Source organism: Acinonyx jubatus, chromosome D4 (assembly GCF_027475565.1).
Source record: "Acinonyx jubatus isolate Ajub_Pintada_27869175 chromosome D4, VMU_Ajub_asm_v1.0, whole genome shotgun sequence".
Lineage (NCBI taxonomy): Eukaryota > Metazoa > Chordata > Mammalia > Carnivora > Felidae > Acinonyx > Acinonyx jubatus.
In genome coordinates, this window is record NC_069391.1 from 36,653,746 (window position 1) to 36,681,537 (window position 27,792).

The following is a 27,792-nucleotide window of genomic DNA, read 5'->3' on the forward strand; positions in this document are numbered from 1 at the left end:
TTACATGTAAAAGAATGAGGTTGGGCTTTTGTTGTATACTATGTACAAAAATTAACTCAAAATGGGTCAAAGACTTAACCATAATACATAAAACTATAAAGAAGTTAGAAGAAAACATAGGAAGGAAACTTCATGCCAACTGAATTTGGCAATGATTTCTTGAATATCACACCAAAAGCACAGGTGACGAAAGAAAAAACAGGTAAATTTTATTTCACCAAAATTGAAAACTTTTGGCTTTTTTTTTTAATGTATACTTATTTATTTTGAGGGGGTGAGGGGCAGAGAGAGAGGGAGAAAGAGAATTCCAAGCAGGCTCCATGCTGTCAGCGCAGAGACTGATGCGGGGCTCAATCTCATGAAATGTGAGATCATGACCTGGGCCAAAACCAAGGGTCAGTCACTCAACTGACTGAGCCATCCAGGTGCCTGCAAATTTAAAACTTTTGTGCATCAAAGGGCAATTAACAGAGCAAAAAGGCAACCCACAGAATGGGAGAGTGAATATATTTGCTTATCATATACCTGGTAAGGGACTTCTATCCAGAATAAAGAACTCATACAACTCAACAAAGAAAGACATGTACCCAATTAAAAAATGGGCAAAGGATTTCAATAGACATTCCTCTAAAGAAAATATAAAAATGGCCAATAAGCCCAAGAAAAGATGCTCAGCATCACTAGTCATTAAAGAAATGCAAATCAAAACCATAATGAGATACCACCTCACATCCATTAGTTTGTTATTAAAAACAAAACAAAAACACAGAAAATAAGTTTTGGCAAGGATGTGGAAAAATTGGAATACTTTATACTGTGGGAATGTAAAATGGTACAGCCACTGTGGAAAACAATATGCAGGTTTCTCAAAAAAGTAAACATAAAATTACCACATAATCCAGCAATTCCATTTTTGGGTATACACACAAAAGAATTAAAAGCAGGAACTCAAACATATCTGTACATCCATGTTCACAGCAGCATTAGTTACAATAGCCAAAAGGTGGAAGCAACTCAAGTGTCCATTAACAAACGAATGAATAAATAGGATATATCATATATACCGACAAATATTATTCAGCCTTAAAAAGGAAGGAAATTCAGATATGAGCTGCAAAATGGATGAACCCTGAAGACATTATGTTAAGTAAAATAAACTAGTCACAAATATATGATTTAACTTATATGAAGTATGTAGAGTAGTCAAATTCATAGGGAAAGAAAGCAGAATGGTAGTTGCCAGGCTCTGGGGAAGAGGGATGAGAGTTCTATTTAATGGGTATGGAGTTTCAGTTTGAGAAGATGAAAACTTTTTGTAGATGCATGGTGGTGATGGATGGATAACAATGTGAATATACTTAATGCCACTGAACTGTATGTATGCTTAAGAATGGTTAAAATTTCTCCAAAGAAGACATTCAGATGGCCAACAGACACACGAAAAGATGCTCAACATCACTCATCATCAGAGAAATGCACACCAAAACCACAATGAGATACCACCTCATACCTGTCAGAATGGCTAAAATCAAAATACAACAAACAACAATGGCGAGGATATGAGAAAAAGGAAGAACCCTCTTGTACTATTGGTGGGAATGCAAACTAGTACAGCCATTGTGAAAAACAGTATGGCGTTTCCTCAGAAAATTAAAAACAGAACTACCCTACGATCCAGTAATTGCACTACTGTATATTTACCCAAAAAATACAAAAGCACTAATTCAAAGGGATACCTGCACCTCTGTGTTTATAGCAGCATTATTTACAATAGCCAAACTATGGAAGCAGCCTAAGTGTCCATCAATAGATAAATGGATAAAGAAGATGTGGCATATGAATACAAGAGAATACTATTCAGCCATAGAAAAGAATGAAATCTTGCCATTTCCAACAACATGGACAGAGGTAGAGAGTACAATGCTAAGCAAAATAAGTCAGAGAAAGACAAATACCATACGATCTCACTCATTTTTAGAAGTTATGAAACAAAACAAATGAGCAAAGGGAAAAAAAGGAGAGAAAGAGAGACAAATGAAGAAACAGACTCTTAACTATAGAGAACAAACTGCTGGTTACCAGAGGTGAGGTGGGTGGGGGAATAGGGAGAATAGGGTATGGGGATTAAAAAGTACACTTATCATGATGAAAATAAAATGATAAAAAAATGTTTAAAATGGTAAATTTTATGTTATATATACTTTGCCACAATTAACAAAAAGAGTTAATGTGGTACAAGAGAGGTTATCCTATGAGTTACACTTTTTTTGTTAGAATCTACTCCCCCCATCCCACTCTCATTCCCACACCAGCCATCTCTTTCAGAGCCATGTTGATATCTGGCCATTCAAAATAATATGCTTATTTTGCATGACGGACTCATTTGACAGGTACTATAATATCATATGCCAATGTCTGAGTGGTTGTTTTCTGGGTAACCCAAACACTGATCAATCTCTACAGAGCCTGCCCTTACCCTAACATGCCATGAGTTGTCTCAGTCAAGAGACTTTTAATAGAGTGCTCAGTCATTGTGTATGAGTAACAGAAGAAAAGGGTGAGTTACTGTCCTAAGTTTGCAGAGAGAAAATTAGAACACATAAGCCTGCCCATGAAGTAGGGGTGCCAGATTTAGCAAATAAAAATACAGGACACGTTGTTGTTTATCTGAAATTCAAATTTAACTTGGCATCTTGTATTTTATCTGGCAACATGCTTAAGTACTGAAAGTTGAACAGAAAATAAGTCAAATAATCCACAGTGTTCTGGGCTCACTGAGGTCTTACTTAACAGGGAGCCTAAACAGGAAAAAGTAAAAAAAGCTCCTTAAAATGTATTGGATACCCCTCTCCCCCACTCCAAAAATAAAAAAAAGTATTGGTCTCCAGACACAATGCCTATGCTTAATCCAACTCAGAAGCCCCTCCCTGCTTTGGGTTTCTATGGTCCAAGACTTACTTTATAAAGATAGATCAGAGGATGGGAAAAAAAGAAAGTGGAGAAGGATAAATCAAAGCTAGAAATGGGTGAGAACATACTCAGCTTCTTGTTAGGCCTGGCCTCAAAAAGGGACTCAACTTAAAAAAAAATCAGAGGAAACTGGATTGTGACCTGGCTCAACGTGGAAGAGAAACAATGGTGGTAGGTGTCCTGTGGTCATATAGCAGTAGCACAGTTAACAGAATACCTGGGATAGTGGTGGGCTCTCTCTTCCTTCCCCAAAGCCATAACACTGCCTCCTAAGAAACTCGAATCACTATTTTTACTGACTAATACCCTGAGCCCCAGTTACAATAATGCCCGTACTGGTCAGGCAAGTACTTCTCGGCTTAACAACTCCTACGGCTTCCCAGCCATTTTTCCATCACTCTGCAAAATCATCTACTTCCTCACAGAACCTAGGTCAAAACTGAGGTCTCTGAACCCTGTCTTACCTTCAGGAATCTCAATCTGTTCAGGTTATCTTCCTAAGAATCAACAAAAACAGGTTTCAGGCTGTTCTTTGAGAATGCCATCTTTAAAAGACTCACATTCTCATCTATTACTACTGACCCTGTTCACATAGTGGTAATCCCTGCCTGACTCTGGCCTACCAAGATATAAATGGCCCATATGGCCTGATCATACTACAGTAGAATTTAGGAATCTTTGATATCTATCACACTAGGCCTGCCTGGGATGTCTACCACTCCGGTCCCTGAGAAGTGTGAGTGGGCGTATCCAGGAGCTAAAGGGTAAAATCAACAAGGTCCTTCATTCCTCAACCTGTCCTGGAGCACCAGCTGACTACACTGAGTCAGCTTTAAAGGCTGTGGCTGGTCTCCAGAATTTTTCCCCAGAGGGAGTAGTTAGTCGCTAGGGCAAGAGGAGCAGGTCACTTGGGCAAAGCTCTTTCAAGTTTATCTGGGCACCTCTAAGGTACTTACCAGTAAGAATTTCTGCAGCTCCCAACCCTCATTTATTTTTATATATATATATATATATATATATATAAATAAATATATTTATATATATATATAAATTTATATATATAAATAAATATATTTATATTTATATATATAAATTTATATATATTTATATATTTATATATATATATAAATTTATATATAAATATATAAATAAATATATATATATTATTTATATATATATATTTGTAAATAGAATATGAGTGGAAAACAGATGATACATAGAAGGTCCTACCAGAATGAAATTAGATTCATGAATTCAAAGACTGAATATATTCAGTTTTAGGATTCTGATATGAGCATCACAAGTAATCCCCCAGATGCTCTTCCTTTCCACCCCGCCCCCCTTTCATATAACTGGAGACACATTTCCCACTAAACCACTCTGCCTCACACCCTCTGCATTGGGCTCATTCATTCATTTATACACCCATCAAATATTTAACTGAGCTGATAACATGTGCCAGGCACTGTGCTTGGCGCTGGGGATACAAATGAATACTGTATGGTCTTTGCCTCCAGGATTGTCCCGAGCCAGCCCTGAGCACGGGATCACCGTGCCCTTCACAGCAGGTAAGTGCGGTGTCAGGGGACTGGCAAAACGTCAGGCCAAACATTTTCTAAGGTGAGAGTGACAAAAAGATCCTATTCTAGTTCAGGAAGATGACAACTTGGGAGCCAGGGGGCCAACGGGGAGGAGGGCACCGAGGACCCTCTGGGACTGGCTATGCGGAGGCCCCTACTACAGTCCTGGGGTCGGGTGCTCGGCGGCCGAGATGCGGGTACAACGATGACAGCCGGGCGCGAGTCAGCTGAGGGGTGTCACCGAAGGGACAGTTTGAGGAGACGGTTGGGGTGGATCTGGGGTGACGCCCAAAGGGATGTTTGGTCCTTAGGGCTTGAGGCTTCAGTGGATGGTAGAGGTGAAGTGTCAGGAGGAAGGAAGGTGGGAGTGGACCGGCAGGGTGGGGATGAAGGGCCACGGAGAAGGGCTGAGGGGAAGGGCGGCGGCACAGAGAGCTTTCCCCTGAGGGATTGTTTGGAACGTGAGGGCAATGGGTCTTCCGGACCCCGCCAGCCCCCAAAGAAACGTCCCTACCTCGTTTCTCTTCTCAGCGTGATCCTACGGTGCCCGCGGCGTTGGTGGAGGCGGCGGCGCGGCCGGCGGCGTCTCGCGCCCCTCTGGGGTCGCGTTGCAGCTGGGACAGGCCGGCGCCCCCCTCCTCTCCAGACGGGTTGGTAATGTCCGGTTCCCCCTGCAGCCGCGGCGCCGATGGTCCAATCTGGGTTGCCCTCATGCCGCCCCTCCGGACGGCGCGTTGGTTCGGTCCTTCGGGCCCGCCGTGTTTGGCCCACCTCCCCCGCTTCTCGCTGTGATGGGTGCAGCGAGTCACGCGCAGAGCTTTCCCGCGAGGGGAGCGGCGAGGCTTCCGCTGTGGCCCCGCCTTCTGCGGCCCGCGCCCCGCCCCTTCGGGGCGGTGCGCGGCGAGGCGCGCCTAGAGTCTTCGGGAACCCAGGTGACCCTGGGCGTGGGCCTAATGGCTTCGAAGACAGGTGTATCTGTGCACCCACTTTCGCCTAAAGCGGCAAGTCTCAACCCTGACACCTCAGTAGACCCTCTTAGGGAAAACGGAAAATGAAAATAGAGCAACAAAACCAAGGCCTGACCTCGGCGGAGACGGCTGAATCAGGATCATTGGGATGGGAGTGTAGTGGTGGTTGGGAGGCCCCAGGCTGTGATATTTTTAAAAGTACCCCATGCATCACCAGGTTAAGAATCTTGGTAAAACCTGGAACTGACAAAGACCCTCTCCTTTGACTCAAACTTTAGGATCCTCTGAGTTCTCTGCTGGACTAGGCCTGATCTTGGGCTTCCCCATAGAATCCAGTTTGAACAAGAATCTTCCTACGTCAGTTTAGTTAGAATCCCCCACCTTTGGTATCTGACCACCCTTTGTATCTTACCACCCTGGTCTGCCTTCAAGCAAGAATTCTGTTGAGACCCTTTAGCAAGAATTCCCCTTACCCCTGATGTATCCTCTTAGCAATTGCTATCTATAGTCTGAATGTTTGTGTCTCTCAAATTCACACATGGAAATATCCCCAAAGGTGATGGCTCTAGTAGGCCGGGGCCTTTGAGAAGTGGTTGCATCATGAAGGTGGCACCCACATGAATTGAATGAGTGCTCTTATGGAAGAGGTCTCTCAGAGCTCCCTAGCCCAATCCTCTAGGTGAGGATACAAGGGGAAGTCTGCTGCCCAGAAGGGAGCCCCTCACCCAACCAAGCTGCCACTCTGATCTCTGATTTCTAGCCTCCAGAACTGTGAGAAGTAAATTTGTTGTTTATAAGCTACAGAGTCTGTGGTACTTCACTATAGCTGCCTGCACAGACTAAGACGGTAATTTTCTATCCACTGACCCCTATACTGCTACTTGGCTAGAAAATCCCCCCTCTTCTTCTTGGTGTCTGAGTTGAGCTCAATCTCTCCCCCATTTGCAAAATCCCATTTCAATGGTCCCCATACCTGTTGTGATGCCCTTTAAGGTCTGCCTTACCATCTTTAACAAGTGTCATGAATAACTTTTTTCTTTAGGAGAACTCATGCTCTTCCTGCTCCTCATGGAAGGCAGGATGTATGTGGGACATTGAGGATCCTGTTGTCTCTTTCTTCCTGACAAAGGTCAGTGGGGGATGGGGTGGGAGGTGGGCAGGTGGTCACTCAGCAAATAATATAAATTCCCTGGGTTCCATGCTTCGTGAAAGTTAGAGACTGAGACCATATGCATTCACAGGGTTGTTGGCTCACAGTCAAGGAAGCAGATAAATGTCATGCTGTGTAATGCATCCTCAGGCTTCACAGAAGTGGTGTGAACGGAGTTTTGAAGAATGAATGGTAAAGGGTGTGGGGGAATCAGCATGTCCAAAAGAACACAGGGGCAAAACAACTGATATGCTTAAGGTGTGGGGTATAATGGAGAGAGCACAGCAGATATAGTCAGGGGCTTTTGAAGAGCTTCCTATGATATACTAAAGAGTTGGGACACATTCTGTAAACAGTGGAGAGACATTGAAGGGCTTTATGCAGTGGGAGGAATGACAAATCAAATTTGAATTTCAGAAATAAAATTCTGGGGGGGGGGGCGGTGATGTGGAGAAGGCTAGGACTGCAGGTAGGGAGATTGATGAAAAGTTGTATGCTTGTACAGTTAGGTGGTCCAGGGTAAAGACTTAACCCAAACTAGGCCAAACAGAATCCCTTCCCTGAGAATTTGGAATTGGGGGAGAACTATACCCTTATTCATAGTTGGACTTACAATGGAAACTGAGATCTGTGACCATCTTTTACTTGCCAAATGGCCTGAGTAGCAAAGAAAAGCAGTTTGCTGAGAAGGATCAATCTGTTTCAAAGAAAGGAGCCAAGTGTAGACACAAAGAGGTTCCTGGGGGGCTTTCCAGCAGTGTGTTCCACTTTGGAGGCTCAGCTTGACTTCTACCCTGGGTTCATGGCACATCTTTCTATCATTTCATATAGTCTCATTTTTGTCTTCAATAAGCAAAGATTACTTCCTGTTATTTGTGTTATGAGCTAATTTTTGAAAAGGTAAAATCATGAGTCTTATACAAATATAAAATAAACACATATTAAACTCACTAGTTAGTGAGGGAGCTAATTCAAGAAACTAAAACCGGTTCAGATGAGGATTTGACTTTTATAAGTGTATATTTTCTACCAGACAAAATTATTTTGCATCATCAGGAACAAGAATCGTTTGCATTGTCATGGATAGAAACATTTTGCATTATTACCAGTATTCAAACAGATTTGCACTTTCAAATTTCACTCTAGTAAGAGCATGGATATTGAGTTACAGGAAAGTAAAGAAACCAATTGAGACTCTGTAGTAATTATAATGAGAAGTGAGAGGATCTGAATTAGGGCAGTGGCTGAGGAGTTAGATAAAAGGAGATAGATTTAAGAGAGATTTAGAATATAGAATCAATAGGACTTAATGCTTAATTAAATGTGTTGTTGGGGGAGCCTGGGTGGCTCAGTCAGTTGAGCTTCCGACTCTTAATTTCTGCTCAGGTCATGATCCCAGAGTCCTGGGATGGAGCCAGGCATCAAGCTCTGAACTGAGCATGGAGCCTGCTTTTAAGATTCTCTCTCTCTCTGTCTCTCCTCTTTCTCCCTCCCTTTGCCCCTCTCCCCCCACTGGTGCCCACTAAAATAAAAATAAGTAAAAATAAATAAATAAATTAAATAAATAAATAAATAAATAAATAAATAAAATGTGTTGTTGGAGGCAGGGCGTAAAGTTGATCAAATGACTATGATGACTCCCAGGGTCCTCCAATGCTGAGTCTTCTCTAAACCTCTGAACGTATCTTGGATATGTATCTTGGAGCTAGAATTGCAGGGAAATGTTGGAGCTAAGAATTGTGCCCTTGGGGTACCTGGGTGGCACAGTCAGTTAGGCTTCCAACTCTAGATCTTGGCTCAGGTCATGATCTTGTGGTTCATGAGTTCGAGCCCTGTGTTGTGCTCTGCAACTAATGGTGTGGAGCCTACTTGGGAGCCTGCCTCTCCTTCTCTCTGTCCCTTCCCTTCTTGTGCTCTCTAAACAAACCAACGAACAAACATAAAAATGTTTTTAAAGAATTGCTCCCTTGTTTCTTTTCTCCTGGCAGTGGTAAATAAATTATTTTTCCTGCAAGTTCTTAAAGAAAAGGTGCAGGGTGAGCCAGATGGTTCTGTGACCTTGCCCTGTTCCTAAAAGGCTGTAGATGAGGAAAAAGTCTAAACTTGGCCTATATAAACTGGAATTGCCTTTGGGTTTTTGCTATTGGCAAAAACAGGGAAAAAGATGTCCTTATGGAACCCAACTTCAGAAGGCCCCTCATGGGGTTCTTTCCTGCAATGAAATAATATCTTTGTTTCTCTTCGGACATCTGCTTATGCTTTTGCTACAGGCTAAATATCTTGGCTCACTTACCTTCATAAAGCAAATCATGGCCACTTTAAAATGGAGGCCCCACTGTTCCCGAAACTGTTCTTATCACTGACTTAGTTTCCCACTCACTAGCTACTGTCCTCATCACTGACTTAGTTTCCCAGAGTTCTAATTCTAATTTCTAGAGAGAGAGAAGCTATAGTGAGTTATATATCCACTCTTGGCCAGTTGTGGCTAGGGGTAGTGGAGTCAACTGGCACCAAACATGACCACCCAAATTCACCCCTTCATCAGGGCTGTGTGGGGAGAGTCAGTAATCCGTGAATTTAGTATCCTGCTTTTCAGAGAAGAAGCCATTGGGTAAATCCATAGGATCATTTGACAAACCAGTGCTTGCATCTTTGGTAGCCAACCCATGTCGTCCTTTGAGTCTACCTTCAAAATATATCCTCTAATCATCTACTTATTTCTCCACTGCTTCTATCCTCATCCAAGCCACCACCATGCCATGCCTAGACAACTGTAATTGCCTACTAAATAGTCTCCCTGAGGTCACTTTTGCATCCCTATTGTCCAGAGAGTGGCCTGAACAATCTTCCAAACTGGCTTTAAAGCTCTCCACTGTTTCCCATCATATCTATCAAAACACCCTTCTCTTTGTGCATCATGTTTTGTCTACATTGGCGTCTTTTTCCTACCCACAAAGATAGCTCCTACCTTAGGGACTTTTAACTAGCTATTTACTCTGCTTATAATGTCTTTCCACTATATTTTTGCAAGGCTAGATCTTTCTAGTCATTTATGTCTCATTTCACATGCCACTTCTTCAGAAAGGCCTTTTATGACTACTAAATACAAAGTAGCTCCCCCTTCCTTCTCACAGTCCCTCACTATTAAAGTATCTTCATAGCACTTATTATCTGAATGATCTTGTTTACTTTGTTATTGTTTCCCTTAATAGAATGTAAGATCCATGATAGTAGAAACCTTTTTGATTTTTGGCTTTCACTGTATCTCTACGTTGAGAACAGTGCCCAGATCATAGTAGATGCTCAGTAAATACTTGTACATGTGGATGAATGTGATGGAGAGAGAGAGAGAGAGAGAGAAATTGGAACCTTGAAAGGATGGGATTTGTGGGATAGGGATTACTATAAAACCATTTTATTTTGTCTTCCACTCTTTAAACCCACTCCATAAGACTGTACACTTCATGAATTTTCTGGTCATTTTCAGGTAGCAACCAGTACTTGTCACTGCTTCACTCTAATAATTAAAATAGCCAGACTAATAAAATAATTCTTTAAACTTCAAACTTTAAAATTATGGCTTTTCCTATCTCTCAGCTTGGCCCTACTATAAATGCCCATGTTTAGTGGGAAAAGGGGGTGAGGATTAGTAGATGTCTATCTTTTCTCCCTTGCTTAGCTTGCTAGCACTCTCAGAGTTTGAGCAGGGTGGAAAGAGAAGAGATGAGGAAGGTTCTTACTTGGCTAATACTACCACAAACTAGTTTTAGTTCTTGACAAGTATCTAAAGCTGACTCTCAAGGAGCCCTTTTGTAGGTTTTTCGGTAACACCCTCTCTGTTGATTGAGCTATTTCTCCTATACCTAGTTACTTTAATATGGGTGAATTCAGCTCTAGTTGGTCACTTACAACTCCTTTAGAAATCTCTAAGAATTAAAAAAAAAACTTTACTTAAGTATACTTTACATACAATAAATTTGCAGATTTTAAGTGTACAGTTTGATGAGTTCTGACAAATATATACACCCAGGTAAATACTTCCAAAATCAAGATATAGAAAATTTACCTCATGTCCCTTCACAGGCAGTCAAACCCTGAGGCAACCTTTTATCTAATTAGAAATATCTAACCATTTGACAACAGATCTATTGCTTCCTTCTGCTGAGATCTCAACTTTTCAGATCCTGTCTCTCTGACAGGATAAAGAAACCCTAATTAGGTCTGTTACATGGCCCATATGTGGTCTATGGGGAGTACCCATGCATCCCTTTGTCCTGAAAAATAATGGGGGCATAGGCCAATCTCACCAGCCACCTCTTTTTGCTCTTCCATAAAAAAGGTAGCTAATTGTTCTCCTGCTTTTTAGATTTTCCAGGTATGAGTTAGGTATGAGTTCTCTGTAACCCCAAACACATTAATCATATCAATTTCTCCAAAGAATTTCCTTAAAACCCTCTCAACTTGAACTGAACTTGGGATGGGACTCAAAGTCCATTAGTAATTCTCTCTAAAGATCCCTTATCAATGTCTAAATTTCTGGCCTTTTTCTCAAGGTGGGTGAGGTGATTAAAAGTTGCACACTTATTTTTCATACCCCCCTTTCCAAGTCTTGCATGATCATCTCACCCTTCAGTTTGGAACGTGGCATGTGCTGTCTTGGATCCTTAGCAGAGACTGAGACTCAAATCTCCCAAGATGCACATAAACCACCAGGAGAGGATGCTGATTCTTCAGGAGCTTTGGGGGATACTATAGGTCCAAATTGTATTCTTACAAATGCCTTATAAGGGAGACCATGTGTGACCATGTTTCATAAAAAGAGACCTCTAAAGTATAACTGAACACTACATACCAAAGGATAAGATTTATTTTGAAAGGACAGGGTAAGAGGCAAGTTTAGGACAAATAAAAGGTAGTAGATTTAATTTAGTCATTCACTGAAAAACATTAATAATCTAAGTGCCAGTACTGAATACCAAAATGAAACAGAGTTCTTGTCCTCAAGGAGATCATCATGGCCTAGCAGAAAAGACAGATAAGTAAATCATAATTAAAAGAGGCATGTGAGTGATAATACATTCAAATCTTGAGAACTGAAAATAAGAGAAATATACAAGGTGGTCTAATATAAGGAAGGTCTGGTCCAAGGAAGAGGCACCCAAATCAGAATAGGAGGTTGGGTGTCAGTGAAGGCTCCCAGAGGAAGTGACCCAAAGCTGAGAGTGAAGAGCAGATAGACATTAGCTAGACAAAGGAGGGAGGTGTATTCTAAGAGGAGAGAATACAAAGAGCCAAAGCATAGAGGCTTCTGAAGACAATGGAACCTTTGAGGAATTACAAATAGTTTGATATGGCAGAAATGAGAATAGGGGTGCCTGGGCGGCTCAGTCGGTTGAGCGTCCAACTTCCGCTCAGGTCATGATCTCACAGTTTGTGGGTTCGAGCCCCATGTGGGGCTCTGCGCTGACAATTCAGAGCCTGGCGCCTGCTTCAGATTCTATGTCTCCCCTCTCTCTCTGCCCCTCCCCCGTTCGTGCTGTCTCTCTCTCTCAAAAATAAACATTTAAAAAACTTTTTAAAAATGAGAGCATATGCAGCAGAAATTGGTGATGAAGCTAGAGAGGTAGGCAGAACCCAGGTAGGAAAGCTATGATGAGTCATTAAAGGTTTTTAAACCGGCAAATGACATGATCTGATTTGTATTTTAAGAGGTCATTCTCTGTGGTATAGATAATGGATTGGAAACAAGCAGAACCAGAGGCAGGGAGACCAGAGAGGCAGATGTTGCCATAATCTAGGCAAGAAATGATGACAGCAATGGGACTGGGGAGGATAGTAAGGGACAGTTTTGAAGACATTCTAAGAGTAAATGGAACTTGGTAACAGAATGGATTGGATTAGAAGAATGAAAGGGAGGAGTCCAGAAAGACTGAGGTTTCCGGTCTGAGTTAGTGGGTGGTGATGCTGTTCGGGGAAAGAAGAAAAACAGGCAGAGAAGCAGATTTCAATATCCTTTCATTTCATTTGTTCATTAATTCAATAGACCTTTACTAAAGGCCTATTATATGCTTTGAATAGCAAGTAAATCAATGATTACAATGCCCTGTGATAAGTGTCACTGAAAGAGGTACACACAGGAGAGCAATTAAATAAATAGGAAGGGTATGTAAGTCACACTGAGGAATTAGGGGAAGCTCTTGGAGGAGACTGCCTAATCTAATCTTTCAAAAAAAAAATTGGGAAATTCACAAAACATACAATTCACCATTTTAAACTATACAATTCAGGGGGCATTTAGTATATTCACAATGTTGTTTGACTACCACCTCTATCTACTTTCAACTGTTCTGAGATTTGAAGGGTGACTAGGAGTTTGTTGGATGAAGAAGAGGGTGAGGGAAAGCATTTTAGGATGTAAGAATAGCATGTTTGATGACATGAAGACCAGAAGTGGCATGGCTAGTGTGAATGCACATGGGGGAGTAGTGTAAGACAAGGTAGAGAGGGCCCAAAAATAAAATGTCCCAATTTTAGCTTTATCCAGAAGGCATGGAAAGCCACTAAAAGGTACAAAGCTGGGGTCTGACATGACCAAGTTTGCTGTTTATAAAGACTACTCTGGAAGTGGTATTGGTGATGCTTTAGACAAGAGGAAAACCAGGAACATGAGTTGGGAGATTTTATGCAGTAATCCAGATGAGAGGTGATCAAAGTTTGAACAAGGGCAACAGTGGTAAAAATGGAGGGAACTGAAAACAAGACACAATAAAGATGCAGAATTTACATTACTTGATGACTTATAAGACATCAGACTAGAGGAAGAGTATAGGATGATTTCCATCATACTGTCTTGGGTGACTGTGATGAGGGTGATGACATTCTGGGGTAAAGTTCTGGGGCAAAATAATTAATATATGTTGGTGGACTGAGTGTGAATTTCCTAAGATTCAACTAAATGAAGGATTTCAGAATCAGTTTTTTTTTTTTTTAACGTTTATTTATTTTTGAGACAGGGAGAGACAGAGCATGAACGGGGGAGGGTCAGAGAGAGAGGGAGACACAGAATCTGAAACAGGCTCCAGGCTCTGAGCTGTCAGCTCAGAGCCCGATGTGGGGTTCGAACTCACAGAGTGTGAGATCGTGACCTGAGCCGAAGTCGGCCGCTTAACCGACTGAGCCACCCAGGCGCCCCCAGAATCAGTTTAATAAATGGATCTGGATCTAAGAGAAAGAGCTGGTAAATGAAGTCATGCATCTGGATGAAGTCACTCAGAAAAGATACTGAGAAAGATGTGCAGAGAACCTGGTACTGAACTTTAGGAACCAATATGTAAGGTGTATAAAGGGGAAAAAGCTATATGGTTAAAGGATGTGGTCATATTGAGGTATGAAGTGAAATGGAGCTGAAAAAGGAGAGAAAGCGGGTGGGGAGGGAGATACTGAACTAATTTGAAGGGGGAGGATGGTGGGGACCTGTGGGCCAATGATATTGCTTGGACTATGTTATTGTCACTGGGATCCAACAGATCATACAAATCTCTCCACTCCAAATTAAGCAATTTATTACTCCATAAACTTCTCAGAAACAATTTCCCAAGTACATACAATTTCTTCTCTAAGTAATTTTATGGAATGAAGACATGTGTTCATCAATTATGACTTATATCCCCTCAAGGCAGGAACCACCTCTTTTTTTTTTTTTTATCCAGAAACTCCTTCAGCTTCTTATGACCAGCTTTTCATAACTGCCTCCTTTTGCTACCCAGGGCCAGCAAAAAGATTCACCCTGAATTCCCCAGATAAACCTGAGAAGGGTGCCTGGATGGGGTATGTTTGTGTGGGACCCTGGAAGGTTTATGGTTACTCTGGGTATGGAAAACAGAGCCCAAAGTAAGATTCTTAAGTCATATTTTCTTTTCCCTTTCCTATATTGCATCTCTTCACCCACTACTTTCATATTTTCTTGTCTGGATTAAAACTTGGAAGGGTTGGTGGAAGGGAGGCCTGACATTGCTTTTTCTTGAAATGCTGCAACTCTGACAGATATCTGGGGGTTCTTTACCTTTACAGATTCTTTACCTTTCCTTGCCTTACCTGGACACAGCCTTCTAGGGAATGAAGCCCGTGAAATGAGAGCTAAAGGGCAGGTTTATGCTGGTTTCCCCAGGGCTCAAATCCATCCTTATTAAGTTGTATGAATACAAGGGAGGAAGAGTAATGACTGATTCCTTTGAGATTTCCCTATGGATCTCTACTTTTTAAAAAGAAAGCTGTTTTTCTTGGATACCCTAGACCTCAATATCTTGCCAGAAGTGATGAGGGCCCCAAAGCCTTGCTTGTGCGAGAATGCATAGGCAGAACGTCGACAGCTTGCATATTTCAGTTTGGTCCGGGTTGGGGGTGGCAGTGGAAGTTTCGTGCAAAGATGAATTCTGTCCATAATCTATAGCCAGAACATGAAGGACAGTGTTTTTATCCACAGAGGCAAAGGCAAAGAGGGCCATGAATTATATCTGGGTAGATTCCTTGTTCTACTCACCTTGTCCACGTTGACAGGCCAGAATAGTGGTTTGAGAAATTGGTACCCAATCACAGGCAAAATACAGAGGACCACGCTGAGGACAATACTCAACCACATTTGTGGCAGGTTCAGAGTGTTCCTGGCCACACCTGTAAACAATGAGCCAGGAGGGGGAAAGGCTTAACCAGAGTCTAGACGAAGGGGGCTGTCAGCCAGAACTTAGATAACTCTCCAACCCAAAGAAGGAAGTTATTGGTTTGGAGACCATTTAGTCTCCTAATAACATAAATGCAAAAGAATTAGAGTGAGGTGCTTTTCTACAGGCAAAGTCACTGTGAATTCACATGCCTCTGTCTCCCTCTAAAGGCTGGGCAGGCCAGGAAAGATGGGGGTAGGTTACAGGAATCCTAGAACATTGGCCTAGATACAAAAATGGGATGCAGGGTTTTGGAGGGGGGAAAATGAGTGGCTTGATGACAGATGAGAGCCAGCCACATCTAATATCTACCCTCTCTATATTTTGCTCCCATCAAAGTAGAGATGAGAGATAGGAAAATTAATGTGGGAGACAGTAAGGCAGTATGCCACAGTAGAAAGGATATTGGACTGGGAACCAGGAGAGCTAGATTTGAATAATTTTTAAAAACCTGCAGTCTCTAAAATGGTGCTAATAATTCTTGCTCTTTGTACCTCATAGGATGCTTACAAAAATCAAGTTAGGTAAGAAATTTGAAAATATCTCAGAAAATCTAACAGGGTAAAATATTCCCCCAGCTAGATTTTGCATCCTTTTAGGGCAGAGACCATGTCTTATTCATATCTATATCCACAGAACCTAGCACATAGTAATATGTGCTCAGTGAACATTTATTAAACAAATGTATTTGATTCACACTCCTCAACCCTACCCCCAACCTCCTTGCCACATACTGGGTGGGCATAGCCTTACCTAGGAATTGGAAGACGTTGGGGAACATTAAGCACAAGCCATCACTGTACAGGAAGAATAAGATGCAAAAGTAGAAACCCAGGCTACCCCAGGTGAAGATGTGGCTTATCATTGTCCAGTAGGTTGTCTCCAAGGCAATCTGAAAAGCACCCTCTTATGTGCAATACTCTACAATCTGGGGCATATCGGCCACCTCCCTTCTCCAGTCCCGTAATGGAGGATGATCCCTTCCCACCTTCCCTCCCTCCTTCTTCTTTCCCTTTCTTCCAGACAGGCTCCCCACCCAATCCCTTCCCTACCACCCCCCACCCCCCAACACTGGCCACACCTGCATTGTGACCACCCAGAGCAAGGAGGTCTGCACTATTAGGGAGAAGGACTGGTAGTCGGAGATTTCTTTCCCATCACTGCGTACTGAGTTGTAAATGGTCCCCATAGGGATAAAGAACAGGATGAAGGAACTGTAGATCCCATGCACTAAACACTTCACAAATTCCTTCTTGTTGAAATAGAGGTTGTGCTGGCCTGGCTCATACAGCTCTGGGAAGCGTAGACTCCATGTTTCATTCACGTCCTGGAAGCACCAGAGGGTAAGGAGGAAGGCTCAGGGTCTCTCCATAGAAGGTCCCATCTCCATCAGAGTAGAAGCTTCTCCCCCTCACTGAGTCTGCTGCCAGGCTGCCTAGGAGCTTCCTCATGGATTACTTGAGAAGTGGAACCAGAGAACAGAGCAGTGACCACAGACCCTTCGTGAAGTCCCATACTCTAGGCAAGGATCTAGGTAGTTAAAGAAAGCTAAGAGAAGTTCAAGATGGTGGTAAGTTCAAGACCTGGAAGCAGTTAGGATTGCAGAGTTAAGGGGGTAATTAGGGTTGGGGTAGCTGGAAGGGAGGACAGGAGCTTGGGATGGGGGGCAGTTGGGACATGAGTCCCTAGTTTTAAGTGATCCCTTAGTTGAATATTTTTTATCAAGGGCCAGTAAAAGGAGAGGGGGAAGCCAGTGGGGACCAGTTAGTCCCATGGAGGTATCCATGTTCTGTGATGCTCCTCCCATTCCTATAGTGACTGGTGAACTCAGGTGACAGGATTCTATATATGGATGCCATTGGATCTTCTTCATCTCCTAAATCTGAAACTTTGAATAACAAAGCTTGGGGCTTGTTTTTGAGAGGTTTTGGGTCCCTAGAATTAGCCAGATTAGTTGAAGCTAGATAGGACACAACTCATCCCTCTAGTTGCTCTGAGGCTAGCAGCTACTTCATGGAGAATTTTCCTTCCTACCCTGATGGAGACCAGGAACCATGATCCCATGATGTCCTCTTTTGGCTATTTTATTCCTCTTTGGAGGCTTCTATTCTATTCATTGTGCCCAAGACTGGAGGTTGGGGTAGAAAAGGAGGGAGAGGTATGGTACCAGGACCCCCAATGCCCAGGAAATTTCTGACAGGGATAGATGGTATCCCATAGGCTGACTCCCTAGGACTCAAAATATCATACCCACATTCCCATCCGTGGACTTTAGGACTCTCACCTAGGCCACCTTGCATTGGTTTATCTTATTATCTCTGTATGGGTCTCTCCTTTCTTGAAGCCCCTTGCTTTACCTAGTCCTGCCCTAATAACTCTATATCCTTTCACTACTGTTATGCACACTCAATTTACTATAAGACACAATTTCCATGTATCTCTATAAAGATAAAATTGAACACAGGAAAATTTGGATTTATAAAACTAATGATTAATTTCTGGGGAGAAGGAATCTTTATCTTATGATACCTCTTCAGGTGATGAGTTCCCTTCCTTGCCCTAGAAATTACATTTATAATTGACTTTGTAGAACTCAGCTCTTTTTGTCCCCCCCACTCTTGGGAACATTCCTCAAGGGCCTAGGGGCTTTATCCCTGACTAAGAGGCTTGCTGCTGGTCTTACCTGGTCAAACAGACTCAAGCCCAGGACAGGGAGGGAGGTGTAGACAAGGTTGTAGAAAGTGATAAACCAGGTATCATAAACAGTCTAGAAGAATACCAAGGAGATTTCTTAGATTCCCCTCTTTTCCAAAATCCCAGCTCTACCTCCCAGGTTCAAGAGAGCCCCATTTGCCCCCAACTACCTAGCACTATACTAACCTAAAGCAGGATTTGGATTTCGGAAATCTGACAGAGAAGGGTGACCCCAATCTCTATTTGGTCATACTCGATTTAGAACCCTGGGTCTCAGGCTGGGCAAGGCCATATCAAGTTTGGTTGTGGCCAACCCTACAAGGTTAATTGGATCAACCCTACTGCCATGACCTGAACGATCCATGCCTGCACAGAAAAGATCCCAAGTGCCTGCTAGGGAATGCTAGCTGGATCCCTGCACTCTCAGGCATATAAGCCTCTGGCGTCTTTTTTCTGATTTATGGCATTCAGTAGCTTCTATTACACTGGACACTTTCTAACACTAACAAGTAGAATAGTCCAATGACCCTCCCCCAGCTGGGTGCTCCATCCTGGGGCCTAGAGAGGGCTCCTTTACTAGCCACAAGAGGTCAGCAAAACACATACATACACACACACCTCTCAGAAACTAGAATGGCTTTGCTAGACACTGGGGGTATACAAGTCTACTACTTTCAGCTGACCAGTCTGTTTCCCTCAGAGCCCAAGGTAACAAAGGTGGTAGAGATCTCCCAAGATAATCATTCCTGAGGTTATTTTTCTTGGGAATCCTTGAGAACCCTGAAAAACTTCTCATAGGAAAATGGATTCCTTGTAGAACATAAACATCCAGGTGTCACTTTTCCCCACTACTATGGGGGAGATTTAATACTCAAATGTGAAATTAATTCATTAGAGCAACAACAATTCATGTCTGGGGCAGGGAAAAGGGGGATCGTGGTGGGGAAGTAGAAGTAAAGGGAAGCTGTGTTTTGAAGTATGGCTACAGGTAAACCCCATAGTCACCCTGTCTGGCAAGTCTTTGAGGCTTAGCCTGTTCCATAAAGATTACTTTGGATGATTAAAAAAAACCCTCCAAGATCCAAGCATTTCCCCATATTATCTATGTTTGGAAACTATGTCTCCATGTAAGGTCAACGTTGAAAATATCTTACAGGAGAGTTTTGAAGGTGAAGTCCAAGTCAGAGCTAAGCCAGAAAAGTTAGGGTATGGAAATATAAGTTTAAGTGTTAAGGTTAGTAGATGGGATCACCATGGATAAGGAACTTTATGGATGGATGGCAGCATATCATACATTGGTCTCCAGAGAAGAAAAAGGGTCTGAGCTGGCTAAAGTGGAGGGTGGGTAGAGAAGACCCAGCTGACCAGAGTGGGGAATACCACCTGACCTCCTACCTGTGCAGAGAACCCGCTGAAGAAGGCATACCAGAAATGCACCAGGGTGAAAGCAAAATTTTTGTAAAAGAAGTAGCTGAGAAACTTGCACATGCGATTATAGGACCAGCGGCCATGGACCAAGAGTAGACGCTGAAGATAGTGGAACTGGGAGAAGGCATAGTCGCTGTTGAGCATGGCCTGCATTCCCTCCTGGCCGCTGATGCCAACCCCAATGTGGGCAGCTGCAAAGAAATCCCAGAAGCTTCTCAGCCACAGAGCTTGTCAGTTGGGCTACCAGCCTGGGAAGTGTAAAAGAAAGTCTGAGATCATGTTGTACAAATCCCTTATTTTACATTTGGAAAACACTGTTAGGCCCAGCTCAAAATGGCACTTAGTGGAGCCTTTTTCTCTTGAGTGGATTGCCCTTTTCCTTTAGTGGATTGTCAGAAAATAGCCCTTTCATCTACACTTTGTTTTGGATGCTGCCACTCAAGAATGCCTGGCATGGCTAGTACTAGAAAGCTCTCCTGGATGGTCTTTGTACCTCCTACAGCCATCTGGGCTCTTTCCTGCTGTCCAGATGCTGAGGTAAAAATTTCTTGTTATCAATAAAAACCACACTCAGATATCACCTCACGCCAGTCAGAGTGGCCAAAATGAACAAATCAGGAGACTATAGATGCTGGAGAGGATGTGGAGAAACGGGAACCCTCTTGCACTGTTGGTGGGAATGCAAACTGGTGCAGCCGCTTGGGAAAACAGTGTGGAGGTTCCTCAAAAAATTAAAAATAGACCTACCCTATGACCCAGCAGTAGCACTGCTAGGAATTTACCCAAGGGATACAGGAGTACTGATGCATAGGGGCACTTGTACCCCAATGTTTATAGCAGCACTCTCAACAATAGCCTAATTGTGGAAAAAGCCTAAATGTCCATCGACTGATGAATGGTTAAAGAAATTGTGGTTTATATACACAATGGAGTACTACATGGCAATGAGAAAGAATGAAATATGGCCCTTTGTAGCAACGTGGATGGAACTGGAGAGTGTGATGCTAAGTGAAATAAGCCATACAGAGAAAGACAGATACCATATGTTTTCACTCTTATGTGGATCCTGAGAAACTTAACAGAAACCCATGGGGGAGGGGAAGGAAAAAAAAAAAGAGGTTAGAGTGGGATAGAGCCAAAGCATAAGAGACTTAAAAACTGAGAATAAACTGAGGGTTGATGGGGGGTGGGAGGGAAGGGAGGGTAGGTGATGGGCATTGAAGAGGGCATCTTTTGGGATGAGCACTGGGTGTTGTATGGAAACCAATTTGACAATAAATTTCATATATTAAAAAAATTTTTTCTTATCACTTAAAGCCATTTACATCAGTTGAAGATGCAGCATGGATGTCAATCTAACATAATATTTAATTACCTAAGTTTATTTAAGGAGCTAAAATCCACCTGTTAGGAGGAAATAATGATGTACATACTTTGTTAGTGAGTAGCAAATTCTTTAGGAGGCTTAATAGGACTTTTTCTGGATAAAACAAGGATTAGGATTGATGGAAAATGAGACTGAAGTGCCTAAAAATTTTAATTAGTCTACTTAGTGTAGGGTAAATTCACTGATCTTCTGGTATATACCTACTGTATTGCTTAATGGAATAATTGAAACCTCTAAGGCCCTAAAAATCAGAGGAGTTCTAGAAAGTGGGGAAGAGCGCAAGAATACTTTCTAGTATTAAAGCCGAGGCTAGAATGTCTGCTAGTGTTTCCTGGATGGGGAGAGAGGTTGGACTAGAGGATCTCTAGGTATTGTCCATATCTCAGAGAACCACAAGTTGCTGGAAGCCAACAACATTCAGCTGAAATTAAAACCAGTTTCAGTCATTTGCTTTTATTGGTCCAAGGCCTCAGTAAGTCTGCTATTCTTCTTCAGCCAGGGAAGTCAGAGCAAGTTCTTGCAAACACTGCTTCAGGGAAGAAAAGATCCCTGCATTGTGCCTCACAGCTAATTCCTCGGTTGGGCAGTCCTGTCTTCTGCCTAACATTGCTCAGGCCTACAGCCTTCAAAAACAGAACAGATTGTGACTCCTGCTCAGGGGTTCTTCATGTAGCCTTTGATGCCATCTTGGAAAGATGGTGTGGTAGTTGCACAACCTGTTGTTCTGTGAATATATGCGTATGTTCTTGTGGGAACCATGTGTATTTGTGTGTGTATGTGTGTGTGTAAGTGCATGAATCTGAATGTTTGTGCATGTCTGCATATGGACTGATATATGCATGTGTAAATAAGTGGGACGGTAGGTATAGAGGAGGATGAATGAAGTTGCAAAACATTATAAATGTACAATACATATGATATGCAGGACTGTGAACCAAAAACACAGTGCCACCGAGGTCAGTTTTGTCCCTGGAGGAAGGAAAGGGCAAGCCCATGGTTGAAGGTTACTGCCCCCAACCCTCACATGCCTTTGATCATGCTGACATCATTGGCCCCATCCCCGATGGCCAGTGTCACCACCTTCTTGTACCTCTTCACCATCTCTACCACCTGGGCCTTCTGAAGGGGTGTCATCCGGCAGCAGATAACTCCCTTGCACATGCACGCTGTTCGCACTAGCTCCAACTCCAGGTTCCCTTCCAGAGCATAGGCCTGCAGCATCAGAACAAACCCACATTTCAGGTTGCCCAAAAAGGCTCTCAGGACAGGACCTTTCTAGGCTCTTCCCCATCTCCATACTCTCCTGTATTACTTAGGTCAGGCATAGAGGCTCCCAGGTGCTCCATTCCCAAGGGAGACAAGTGCCCAAGTCAGTTCTAGGCATCCTCACAACTGACACAGCCTCCAATTGGAAACCAGTCAGCCCAGTTGGCTGGGCTATAAGGCCAAGTGACATTTTTGGAGGACTTGTTTCTGTTTGCTTCCCCCTTGCCCCTAAATGACAGGTCATATCAGTGGTGAAGAATTTGGATAAGGAAGGAATATGCCCTTAGCTTCTCTTTCCTTATTAGTCCTGCCTGGAGAAGGATAGGGAAAGGTGTCTATCAGGAAAGGGCATCAAAAGAGAGGGGGGGAAAGGGTGACTCATGAAACAGAGAAGTGGTCTTGAAATTTCCCTGAAGTGGGCTGGACCTAGGAGAAGAGTTCTTTGGGAGAACAGAACAGAGTTGTAGCTCTGTGTTGCCCACCAGACTGCAGCCATTGATGATCAAGCCATAGTTGCCATTGGGCACCTCCTCAGGTATTCTGAGCATTTGGGGCTTCGAGGTGAGGTAAATGTTTACTGGGTCTGATTCCAGTAGAGACTCAGGTTTCATCTTGTCCCTGGCTGACCTGAAAGCCAAGAATACTGGTTAATGTCTGACTGGAAGTCCCAGAGTTAGGAAGGAAAAAGTGTCCCAGAATGAAAGTGGGTAATGTGGATAGAGCCTCTACAAAGCAATAGCCAGAACCTCAGACTTGACTGCCTCCTGAGACCTGCCATTGCCTTAGGTCCTTGACCATCGACACACCACACACCACACTTCTCCAACCTCAGAACTCCAACTCCTTGAGCTGTAATGCTTCTGCACAAAATCATATAAAGTATTTTAGGTTTTTTTGTTTTCCCCTTCTCCATTTCTTCTTTGTTCCTTCTGGAGTGTGGGAGTCATACTAAATGAACCGTGGCAGTTCTCCCATCTATCTGTACCTGAGTTCTTGCAGAACAGTCTCATTATTCTTGCCTTCCACGATAAACATCCCATCCATTTCTTCCTCAAATATGTTACAGGCATAGGCAATGTTCACAGCAGTCTCTACAGGGAAGGGTGAACACACGTCACATTTTGTCTGTGACAGGGTCTTTACAAAAGTGTACACATACGTAGGCTCTAACAGTGGGCAACAGAGTCCATTTGTTCATGTTTGCCATGGATGCAGTCAAAGTGTATTTTTCATGAGTCACTGGAGACCATATTCAAACACACAGGAGACTGTTTACCTAGTACAGACTTCTGAATAATTTATCAATAATTAGGATCATTCTGGCTTAGCCTTTCTTTTTTTCTCATCTTTTAATGTGGAATGCTTCATGAATTTGCCATCCTTGTGCAGGGGCCATGCTAACCTTCTCTGTATCATTCCAATTTTAGCGTATGTGCTGCTGAAGCAAGCACCATTCTGGCTTAGTCTTTCAACAGATCTTTCCCTCATTTCTTAAAACAATTCCAAAGCGTATACACTTCTCCAAATAGTCAGGATGTACATCCCTGTGCCTGTGTTTATGCTAGATTTTATGGGGGACTGGGATGTTTTGGTTGTGGTCTTTTCTTTACATCAAGAAATCTGGAATTTGGAATAAATTCATACTAAGGAAAAAAATTTTCCAAAAAATAAATCCTGAACCCTGACTGCAAGTGATATCAAAATTCAGAGGAGAGATTGGAATTGTTATAGAAACTTTCCTGGAAAAAGACTTTGAGGGATGAGTAAGACTTATTTAGGTGAAGAAAAAAACATTTCAAATGGGAAAACAACTCAAACAGAGGCTCTAGAATAGGAATTTGATTGTTTGGGACATACTAAAGATGATGGTCACTTCAAGTTGCAGTATATGTAAGTAGCAAGAAATTATCCAGATCTTGAAGGCCAGACAGTAGAGTCTGACTTTACCATGAGGAGTTCCTAAAGGTATCTGATCAGAGGAATAACATATAAAAGTAGTATATTTTAGTGAGATTAAACTGATCATATGTAGGCTGTACTGAAATTAATAAGGACAAGAGACAGAAATCAATTCAGAAGTTTTTACAGAAGTTCTGAAGTACAGCAAACAGGGAACAAAGGCTGAATTAAGGTGGTTGCACAGTCAAGGGGATCTTCAGAAGATACGGTGGGACATGGTGAGAGAATGAATCTTTGGGACAACAGAGAGGGTGCAGTCAAAGATAACTCCAAAGTTTTTAGCTTGTGGGTTTCTGGATGACAGGGATCATGTCTGATTGAATCATCTCTGTTTCCTCAATGCTTAATACAGCATCCGGCATAAAGTAAACTCTTAACAAACTATGTGCAAGACTGGGAGTAAAGATGTCCTGTAAGGACTTGGCCTGGGTTATAAGGTAATTATGAAATAAATGGCTAAGACAAAAAGAAAATACAAAATAATATAAAGAAATGGCTAAGGTGGGTAAGGAAGAGGATTGGTCAGGTCAGGACCTCCCCTTTACCTTGCTTATCTCCAGTTAAGACCCACATTTTAATTTGGGCTTTGTTCAGGGTGGTGACTGTCTCAGGTACTCCATCCTGCAGCTTGTCTTCAATGGCTGTGGCCCCTAACAGCTTTGAACAGAGATAGCAGTGAGTGAGGAAAAAGGAGAGCATCACAGCATTTAGCTCTACCCAACAACTCAACTGGCACCTCATCACATTCTTATTAAGTTGTCTCTGTCCTGGCATGAGGATCCAGATAGTATAAAATTCAGCACACTCTGCTTCTCAACAGATTCAGCTTTTCAAACACATAAATCAAATTTAAAAACAGAATATTAGGGATCAAAGAGGGAAAAGACTTGCCCAAGTCATACATGAAGCTGTGTGACACTTCTAAACCATCTGTTTCTCAACACACTTTCCGTTCTCTCTTGCTTCACAGCATACTTCCTGGCTTGCAGGGTTGGCCACAGGGCTGGGCACCGGGACTCAGTCTGAGGAACTGACAGATGGACAAACTACTGGCTGATTTCTGCTAGGCCTCCAGAAGGACAGAGTAGAGGTACTAACCTAACAACTGATTATGGAAGGAGATTTGTAAGCTTTGGGATCTCTGTGTTTTCTCATTTGGTATCAATAGTTTCTCTTTTTATAGCAGAGCCAACCTGTATCATTCAGGTAAAAAATACTTTGGGATCACCCTTAACTTCTCTTTCTTTCATATTATAATCTAATCCATTAGCAAATCCTGTTGGCCCTACCTTTTAAAAAATGTACAAAATTCGACCACTCCTCACCACTTCCACTACTTCTACCTAGTCCAAGCTATCATCATCTCTCACCTGTACTATTCCAACTACCTTCTAATTGGTCTCCCTTGGTCTATGATTGCTCCCCTATAGTATAATCTCAACACAGCAGTCAGAGTGATTGTTTTGAAAGCTATCTCATCACTTCATTGGTTGAACTCTTCAATGGCTTTCCATATCTCATTATAAGTCCTTACACTGGCTTATGAGGGCACTCTACTACTTCCCTGTCTCACGTCCTTTTATTCTCTCCTCCTCACTTAAACTGTACCAGCCAGACTAACTGCACCTTGCTGTTCAACTAACAAGTTAGGCCTGCTCCTATTTCAGGGCTTTCACTCATGCCATTCCCTCTGTCTGGAAAGCTAATCCCCCAGAGATCTGCTTGGCTTGCCACCTTCTTCATGTCTCTGCTCAGACTAAACAACCTATTTAAAATAGCAACTATGTCTTGCCCTCTCCAAGACATACATGCATATGCTGATACTCCCTAGCTTTATTTTCTCCAACAGCACTTTCATTATCTGACATACTACATATGTCACTTTTTTGTCTGTTTTGTCTGCCACTACATGCTCAGGGCTTAAAACAATGCCTGACACATAGGAGTCACTTAATAAATATGTTGAATGAATGAATGAATGAATGAATGAATGAATGAATATTTTGTCTTGATTATTCCATCAATTAGTTGTGGATTATCTAATTTGTGCATTATTCAGATCCTCATTTCTCCCAGATTACTTAGTTTCTGTGAGCAGCTTTGGGATAAGATAAAATTTATAACTAGTGTTTTCCCCCTATTATTTACAGGGGGAAAGATTTAGGACATCCCGAATCAGCTTGGATTCCAGTATCCTGTATCTAGAGAAGCTCGAACCTATTGATCTGCTGGAAGCCACTCTCAGAGATCTTGCTCACTCTGCTGACTGCCACCCCCAATTCTGCCCCCAATATGTCCCTGGCTTCCTCACACCAACCATCAAGTCTTTTTCAATCTCTTCATAGACATTTGACATTTTATGTTCCCGATTCTCCAAAGACAGGCAGGCTTCACTGTGCTTCTTGCTCCAGGCCTGGAAGAATGAGTTATCCAGTTCTCGGTAGGCCACCATCAGGGTGCGGAGGCCTTCAACGGCAAAATCCTGGAAGACATGTGTGTGCACTGAATAGGCCTGGACTGGGTTAGGGCTGAGTTTAGAGAGTGGCAGACTGACCCCACTGGCCCATCTGCCTGCAAAATAGGGCTTAATAGTTAGTACCATAGTGCTAGTACCTAGCCTAACCAGAAAACAACTGGTGAGCTTTCTCAGCAAAATGTCCTAAAGACATTTCTTTCTGGGGAAAGAAAGAAAGAAAGGAAGAAAGAAAGAAAGAAAGAGAGAGAGAGAGAGAGAGAGAGAGAGAGAGAAAGAAAGAAAGAAAGAAAGAAAGAAAGAAAGAAAGAAAGAAAGAAAAAGAAGGAAGGAAGGAAGGAAGGAAGGAAGGAAGGAAAGAAAGAAAGAAAGAAAGAAAGAAAGAAAGAAAGAAAGAAAGAAAGAAAGAAAGAAAAGAAAGAACTTCTGAAATGTAGAAAATTCTTTTACCTGTAGTTAATTTGCTGTGTGACCCTGCGAGAAATGAAGCCTTCTAGATTTATTTGTTGTAAAATTGGGATAATAACTCACTGCTTACAGAGAAGATTATGATGTCTATAATATGAGAATGGAGTAATAAAGTGAAAAGGAGTTGTTATAAAAAAATAATCAAAGGAGTTACTGTTTTTCACAAGCATACATTCATTTTATTTCCCGGTTTTCCTGCCTTCCTTCAAGCATCCAATGGGTACCTCAAAAGCATACACGCTTGTGTATTTGTCTACAGCTGACTAGCTCAGTTGATTAACTACAGCCAGCAGTGTTAATGAGGCCACTGATGAAATGCTCTCTGGCTGAGTTAGCATCTTTTTGCTCCATGGCCACTGATATATCCTAACTAACCATGGCTAACTATCTTGCAAAGTATACTCTTGGTCATAAGGAGGTGTGGGTGAAGAGTATGGGTAGTTTAGGGCAGAACTCATATCCAACTAAGGATGGGTTAGAAGCAGATTTTATGGGGGTGCTTGGGTGGCTCAGTCAGTTAAGCATCTGACTTTGGCTCAGGTCATGATCTCATGGTTCATGAGTTTGAGCTCCGCATCGGGCTCTCAGCTGTCAGCACAGAGTCTGCTTCAGATCCTGTGTCTCCCTCTCTCTCTGCCCCTCCCCCGTTCATGCTCTGTCTCTCTCTGTCCCAAAAACAAATAAACGTTGGAAAAAAAAAATTAAAAAAAAAAATTAAAAAAAAGAAGGAAG

At 42.4% G+C, this 27,792-nt stretch overlaps 2 protein-coding genes, 1 long non-coding RNA gene and 1 other non-coding gene across 10 annotated transcripts in view; 1 reads left to right on the top strand and 3 right to left on the bottom strand.

Moving 5' to 3' along the window:
• The window catches only part of RUSC2 (RUN and SH3 domain containing 2), an 81,226-nt gene extending 76,024 nt beyond the window's left edge, over nt 1–5,202 (bottom strand). For all 3 annotated transcript variants that reach the window (XR_008291125.1, XR_008291124.1, XR_008291123.1), the window contains exon 1: nt 5,065–5,202. The gene's annotated coding sequence lies outside the window, so the exon portion shown is untranslated. The remainder of the gene's footprint in view (nt 1–5,064) is intronic.
• Nucleotides 4,142–26,451, top strand: LOC106981278 (uncharacterized). Of its 2 annotated transcripts, none has more exons than XR_008291126.1 (3): nt 4,142–4,538; nt 25,090–25,209; nt 26,270–26,451. It is a non-coding gene; the product is annotated as an uncharacterized LOC106981278 (long non-coding RNA). The 2 variants fall into 2 exon arrangements; XR_001431189.3 differs by lacking the exon at nt 4,142–4,538 and adding an exon at nt 6,556–6,647.
• The window catches only part of LOC106981277 (phospholipid-transporting ATPase FetA-like), a 96,346-nt gene continuing 83,299 nt past the window's right edge, over nt 14,746–27,792 (bottom strand). For 2 of the 4 annotated variants that reach the window (XM_015079426.3, XM_053204962.1), the window contains 11 exons: nt 26,437–26,601; nt 24,665–24,776; nt 23,146–23,251; nt 22,643–22,787; nt 21,923–22,106; nt 19,475–19,698; nt 18,069–18,152; nt 16,467–16,712; nt 16,139–16,277; nt 15,208–15,338; nt 14,746–15,111 (listed from right to left, as the gene is read on the bottom strand). In XM_015079426.3, the coding sequence (XP_014934912.2) occupies nt 14,920–15,111; nt 15,208–15,338; nt 16,139–16,277; nt 16,467–16,712; nt 18,069–18,152; nt 19,475–19,698; nt 21,923–22,106; nt 22,643–22,787; nt 23,146–23,251; nt 24,665–24,776; nt 26,437–26,601 (1,728 nt within the window). In that variant the 3' untranslated portion in view covers nt 14,746–14,919. Of the gene's footprint in view, nt 15,112–15,207; nt 15,339–16,138; nt 16,278–16,466; nt 16,843–18,068; nt 18,153–19,474; nt 19,699–21,922; nt 22,107–22,642; nt 22,788–23,145; nt 23,252–24,664; nt 24,777–26,436; nt 26,602–27,792 lie in introns of those variants that run through there. The other 2 variants (XM_053204963.1, XM_053204964.1) reach the window with 2 other exon arrangements.
• On the bottom strand, nt 23,509–23,611 carry LOC113593721 (U6 spliceosomal RNA). The gene has a single exon (XR_003414029.1). It is a non-coding gene; the product is annotated as a U6 spliceosomal RNA (small nuclear RNA).